The sequence below is a fragment of the Frankliniella occidentalis genome, unplaced genomic scaffold (assembly GCF_000697945.3).
Source record: "Frankliniella occidentalis isolate FOCC.00 unplaced genomic scaffold, Focc_3.1 Scaffold14, whole genome shotgun sequence".
NCBI classification, from domain to species: Eukaryota; Metazoa; Arthropoda; class Insecta; order Thysanoptera; family Thripidae; genus Frankliniella; species Frankliniella occidentalis.
This window is the reverse complement of record NW_026267144.1, coordinates 284,449-290,885: the sequence shown is the minus strand read 5'-3', so window position 1 is coordinate 290,885 and position 6,437 is coordinate 284,449. Positions and strand designations below refer to the sequence as shown.

The 6,437-nt window shown below is 54.6% G+C and overlaps 2 protein-coding genes across 2 annotated transcripts in view; both read left to right on the top strand.

Moving 5' to 3' along the window:
* The window catches only part of LOC113204950 (uncharacterized), a 44,318-nt gene that overhangs the window by 5,073 nt on the left and 32,808 nt on the right, over positions 1-6,437 (top strand). The gene's annotated exons all lie outside the window — the stretch shown is intronic.
* Positions 6,031-6,437, top strand: part of LOC113204925 (uncharacterized) — a 12,794-nt gene continuing 12,387 nt past the window's right edge. The window contains exon 1 of the mRNA XM_052263872.1: positions 6,031-6,141. Within this exon, the coding sequence (XP_052119832.1) occupies positions 6,088-6,141 (54 nt within the window). The 5' untranslated portion in view covers positions 6,031-6,087. The remainder of the gene's footprint in view (positions 6,142-6,437) is intronic.

Below are 6,437 nucleotides of genomic sequence, written 5' to 3'. Positions count from 1 at the left end.
GGGGACCCCCAAGGAAAGGGGGTCGGTGGGATGGGGCTGCCGGAGTTGTATGGAGGAGGAGGAGGAGGAGGCGGGGGCCGCGCGGAGGCTGAGCGGGTCTGGCGCCGACACGCTGAGCACTTATCCAATCGCTCTTGAGCAGCAGAGTGTGTGTACCGAAGGTAATGGGTGCAGATCGTGATCGTGTGTGTGTGTGTGTGTGCTACGCTGGTGACCCCGTTATAGACTTGTTCGGCGGGCGCGCATTTTCGCGCGCGGCTGCGTTCTCTGGGCCTCATTTACTCGGCGGCCACCTGCGCGTCGGCGCTAAACGACGTAGTAGTGGCGGCCGGCGGGGAGCACTGCTTTCTCATTACGGGGGCCCTGCACGTTGTGTACAGGGGCGTTCGTGTTGGAGGACAGGAAGGCGGGCGCAAGGCCCGGCCGACGGTATATATTGGGGACTTTTGCCCGCTTTTGCTGGCGAAGAAATGCCCTGCTACGACGCCCCCCGCGCCTTGTGCACCTGTTCGCCATCGTGTCGAGCTCCGATTACTTTCAATTGAGGGAAACAGAAGCAGAAGGGAGGGCCGCGGTGTGTTCAGTGTTGGGGGAGGTTGGGACGAGAGAGAGAGGGGAGGGAGGGAGGGGTGGCATTTTCCGTTTCAGACCAGACCGCCGCCGCTCCCCGGCCCGTCCGCCCCGCGATGAGATTTCCGGCGGGCGTGTTTCCGGGGAGGCGGGCGAGCGGCACGCAGAGTAAATATCCACATTGTGTGTGAGAGAGAGAAAAGAAGCGAGCAAGAGAGAGAGAGAGAGAGAGAGAGAGAAGAGGGGGGGGGGGGATTGGTGAATCCACTTTACCCGGCAACCTAACATCGGTTGCAGGCAGGAGAAGGAGGAGAGGAGGGGGTCCAAAGTTTGTGTTCGCTGAGGAGGAGCCCGAGGCCCCAGAGAGCTAGCTGCATGGCGGTGCGACGGCGAGGGCGGCGGGTACGCGGGGTAGTGGTGTCGGGGATGCTGGGGGCGAGGGGTTGGGGGTGAGAGACTATCGGTGAAGCGGCCGAGGTCAAGAGGCCCCGTCGCATGGAGGGCGTGGGGGACGAGGAGGGCGGAGAGAGAGCTACTTGTTGTGCTGACCGGACCGGTCGCCCGGCCGGCTGCCGGGGACTGTAGCCGACGGGCCTCCCCCCCCCCCCCCCAAGCGCGGTGTAAACGTATGGAGTGTCCGGAGCTGGTGGTGGTGAAAGGTCCGAGAGCGTACATACGGACGGACAGGAAGGACGCTGTGAAAATTTGTAGCACCGGGTACAGGAAAATTTCTCATGCAAGATACGTCGTACAATTCGAAGTCGTAAATTTGCAAGCACTGCGTATCGACATGGAACTGAATGGCGAGCTAGAGTAAGAGGTTGCACTTGTGCGACACGTTTTGTGAATGGTACGTAAATAACAAAATATATCGTACATGTATACGAACATATTTTTCACAGTGGCAATACTGGAAACACATTTTGTGATGTACTCATTAGAAAACGTTGCATAATGTACTCCCTTGTCATAATGCGTTTTGTGATGCGTTCGGTTACCATTCTGCAGAGGAAATGCATCACAAAACGATTTCTGATGAGAGTGCATCCCGGAACGTGACCATAATGTCACATTCTGTTTTACCAGTCCTGCGCGACACGTTTAAAAACGTCTAAAATTAAGCCCGGCGGTCGAGTGGTGTAACTGACAGAGGTTAAAGGATGTTTATCCCAGAATCATGTTGGCGGTCGTTGGGAGGAGAAGAGGGAGGGGGATTTCGCTCCCGGTGAACTTTGAGAGGTGAGGTGAAGTGGGTGCTAACGAACCACAAGGAGGACAGGGTGGTGGAGCCCCCGCCGCGGGCGCTAGTCTGGGCGAGTGGCGCGTGGCCGTCGTGCGGCGGTCGGAAACCGCCGGCGGCCGCCCGAGCTCATTCATCGTGGAAAAGTCCTCGGGGACAGCTCGCGCCCTTGGAACGGGCTGAAAAAGGCTCTGTATGCGAGGGCCCGCTCAAATAAAATAATATGCGATAATGTGCGTCTTTACGTTGAATTTAAGAGAGTTGGTGGTCATGTGTGCTGTATGCAGGAGATGCTGAGCCCATTTTACGGGGACTTACGTAGAAACCAGAATATTTAGATTTACAGAGTTTTGTTGCGGCTGTACCGACGTCATTTGGGTTGGGGCTGCGAGTAAAGTCCTCCTAGCTAGGAGGGGCTCGGAGGGGCAGCAATACCCGTCTTCATATTTCATGGCCGTCGCATATCGGCGATGGCTGGACGCCCGGGCCCGGGCCTGTTGGACGCAGGGGACCAAACACATCCCCATCCAGACGGAGCAGACGGTGTTTGACGAGCCCCTCCCCTCCCCACCCCGCGCTCCTGCCGGCCGGATGGGGGACAAGGGGTGGTGGGAGCGAACAGCAGCAGGGCGGCAGGCACTTGGCATGCAGGATACTGATAGCCTCTGATGAAAGCGAAGCCCTGGTGGCGGGCGGCTACGACGGAGTAGGGGCGTGGCGGGGCGTGGTGGGGCGTGGCGTGGCGGGTCGTGGCTGCCTTGCGCGAATGTCATCACCGACAAATTGAGTGCTGGGTCGCTCCGGGCGGGGCGGGGCAGAGCCGAGTGGAAGGCTTGGGGTTGCCCAGCCCACCCACAGTAAAGAAGCAGGGATGAGGAGAAGGAAGAAGAGGGCGCGTCAGCGTTAAATGGATGTTGACTCTCGGCAACTTTGAAAACACTCTCTCCCTTCTCTCTCATTCGGTCTTAACAACTGCCACCACCGGGGCCGAAGATTGTCAGCACGCGTCTCGTATGACTATTGGCGCCCAACGCGACCGGATATGGTGGCAGCTCAGTCTCTCACCGCGTGTACTCCGTGTCTTATTTATTGGCCGTACATACTCGCTCCTCCTCTCACATATGTGCAGTCAAGATGCGCGTGGGGGGAACCGCGCCGCGGCTCTTTTATCTGCGCGGGGTTTGAGCAGCCGCCGAGCCGCTCGGGAACTTTAGCCACGCACGTATCAGCCTGATGGAGATGGATGGCTCCGCCCCCTCCATCACAATGGGCGGCTCACACGTGTCGCCGCGCTGCGGTTCTTGCCCGCACCCCTTCCAATCCTTCTCTCTCTCCCTCTCTCTCTCTCTCTCTCTCTCTCTCTCTCTCTCTCTCTCTCCCCTCCTCCATCTTCCTCCTCTCTCCCTTCCTCCGCCCTCTCTTCCTCCGCCCTCTCTTCCTCCGCCCCTCTCTTTCTCTTTCTCGCTCACCCTCTCTCTTGATCTATCTTGCTCACTCACTGTCCCTTACCCCCCCACCGCTAACTCTCCCCTATTCTCTCCCTCTTCCTCATATACTCTTCGGCACAATCTTAATGCCTCTCTGCCCATGTGTGTGACCTTCACGTTATTACCCCTTCCTCCTTGGCGAAGCGGGTCTGGTTGACTCCCGTGTTTATGGCCCATTTTGTTTCCTTATGCGTGGTGCTCACCCCTACGCTCCGGGCTACTGGCCTCTCCTCCCCCTCCAGTTCTTCTCCTCCAGGAGTCGTGTTCGCTTCGTCATCTCTGCGACACCCTTATTACACTTTTCACGGTCAGGGACAGGGTAGACATGAGGGCTCGTAGCGTCACACCATCTACATGTATGTTGTCGCTGTTATTGTCGTTGAGGTTGCTGCTGCTGTCTTGGGGGTTTTAGTTTTTATTTTGCCGCTTCTCACCTTGACTCTCGAAAGTGCGGACACGCGGCAGTCGTTTACGCCGGGCTAGGCTGGGCTCGGCTGGGCTGGGCGTGCAGATGACCTCTGCGAGGACCACCGCCGGAAAGGCCCCTTTCACTTGGAGCTCCACCGCCCATCAGGCGCGTCACAAGAGGAAGGCAGCAGTGAAGGATGTGGCCGCCTCTCCACGTTGGCGAGGCGTGGCGTGGCGTGGCGGGGTGGGGCGCGTGGACTCTACACGGTCCTTCTGATGACGGTGATGGTGCTCCCCGCAGACTCGTCTGCCGTGGCATCCCCACCTGAGCGCGCGCCGCACGGTCCCCCGCCGTGAGGCCACGCGGTCGCAGTCGCACTTTCCCTAATAGTGTGGCGCACCATGAGTCCGCTGGGACCCCCTTCTCCTCTCTCTCTCTCTCTCTCTCTCTCTCTCTCGCTCTCGCTCTCCGCGACACTTCTCATTTTAACCCTAACCCTCCCCCATCCCTTTTTCTTCTTTCACACCTGAGACCCCTCCCCCTACTTCCCAATGGCTGTGAGCACGCATACAAAAAGCTAAAAGACTTTCTCTCCATTTTAATTTTCAATTTCCCTGTTCATTTTGTTCCTTTGCTCTCTTAGCTGCCCTTCATTAGGCTAATTTTCAAGTCGCCTAAAATACACTGCGTTTGATGTTTCTTTAGCAGGCGTGTACAGACCTGGCGCGAATAAATGAAAAGTGGCGGGGCGGGGCGGGGCGGAACTCGTCGCGCTGGGCCCGGGACGCCTGCCAGCCCGAGCGTAGGCCAGCCCGGCCGGCGGCGCTGCCTGGCGGGTCGGTATTCAGCCGTTCGCAGGCGCTCCGCTCCGCTTTGGCTCTGGGGGGCGTGGCCCGCCGGGTGCCGGAGGCAGCAGCCGGGCCTTAAAGCGGCTGGGCGAGTAGAAAACCAAATTACATTGCCAGTGATGCAGCTGTCTGTGCGGCTCGTCCTTGAGAACAAACGGTGCGCGTCCGCTCCTCGCACGCCGGCAGCTGGCCGAGTGTTCGACGCTTCGTCGTCGTCAGAATGTAGATTGTAGTGGAATAGGTGGGATGGGGTGCAGCCGTCTGCTGGGCTGACGGCGGCGTTCGCTAACCTCCGTATTCCTGCGTCTTTGTCTGAGAGAGAGAGAGAGAGAGAGAGAGAGAAGAAGAATGGTGGGGAGGGCAGGAAAACCGAGCGACGTTTCTGTTTCACTAACGAGACACAACCGACCCTAGAGAGTCTGCATCTGCATGTGACCTTCCGAGAATCTTCTCGGCGCGACGCTGACGTAGAACAATGTTTTCTCCCCTCCGTGGCCTGAAGGGGGGGATATACGCAGGCAAACTACTGCCGCACACTGCTCCGTGTGTTTGAAATTTTGCACCAGTTTTCATCTCGCAGAGCTAGAACCAGGGGGGGGGGGGCATTGGGGCAATTAGGGCAATTGCCCCCCCCCCCCCAAGCCTTCGGAAGCACGAACAAATAGAGAAGAAAGGGAAAGGAGGGAGAAGGAGAAAGGAGGAGAAGAGAAAAGAGAGGAGGAAGAAGGGGAGTAAAGGCAAAATAAGGAGGAAAGAAAAAGTTTTTAAAAATATAGGTCTTTTTTTGAAATTGTCAGGCAACAAGGAAACATTTCAACTAGTGAAATATTTCGTTCTTTGATTCTGAATTGAAAAATTTCGTTCACTTTTGTACACCACTAGATAAACCTGATACTTTTTACTTATGAAAGCTCTTAAATTGGCAGATTCTTTTTTTTTCTTCCTCCGTGCGTCACAAGATTTTACGTCACAGATTTTTTTTCTGAGCTTGTTTCGCTTGCGGTAATGGTGACTTCTTGTGTTACTTTACTTAGATTTAGTCACAATTTTAATTCGTATTTTTCAGAATTTTTTTTCGCTCGCTTCGCTCGCGATGACTTTTATAATTTCCCTTTTCACGTAGTTTTTGGTCCCAATTTTAAAACATAGTTTCCAAAATGTTTTCGCTCGCTACGCTCGCGACTGCTTCTTTTTACTGACTTTGGGGCATCAGAAGCATCTTTCAAGTCTCCATCATTTTGGAAAACGGGTGTTTGTTCTCTCAAAATTGGCAATTTTTTGAATAACTACCACCTGTTAGTTAGGCAGCCAGCTCTACACATTCAGAAAAATGCACAGCTGTTGCAGTAGGAGTGTGATTGTGAGGTGCAAAGTAATGGACACCTGTTTTTAAGTGAATAATACTTCGACGATTTGAAGTGGTCTAAGCAAACAGCAAGATCACTGCACTGAGAGGACCGCCTCCTCCTATAAAACCATCAGCTCTCAGCCAAAGACGTATCAGTGACCAATCTGACTTCTCACCTTGCAGCAATGGCTTCCAAAACTTTCATTCTCTTCGCCGTAGTCGCAGTCGCAGTCGCGCTGGTAAGTGCCTTGGTAACGACTGCAATATCCAAAGTACTATCCACTGAGAAAAATATCTTCGAAATTTATAACATTTGTAGTAAGTTTTATTTGCGAAATATGTTGTAAATTTGCGAAAACCAACTGTTGCTTGTCGACCAATTCCAAGTCGAGACTAGGAGGTTGTAAATTTACAACCTCAAACTGTAATTTTACGACTCACACCAGAAAAATTTTCCAGTAAGCCTATGACTTTCTCTCACAGTGTTTCACAAAAAGATAATTTTATTTAGACTTGCCCTTTTTTAAAGGGGTTA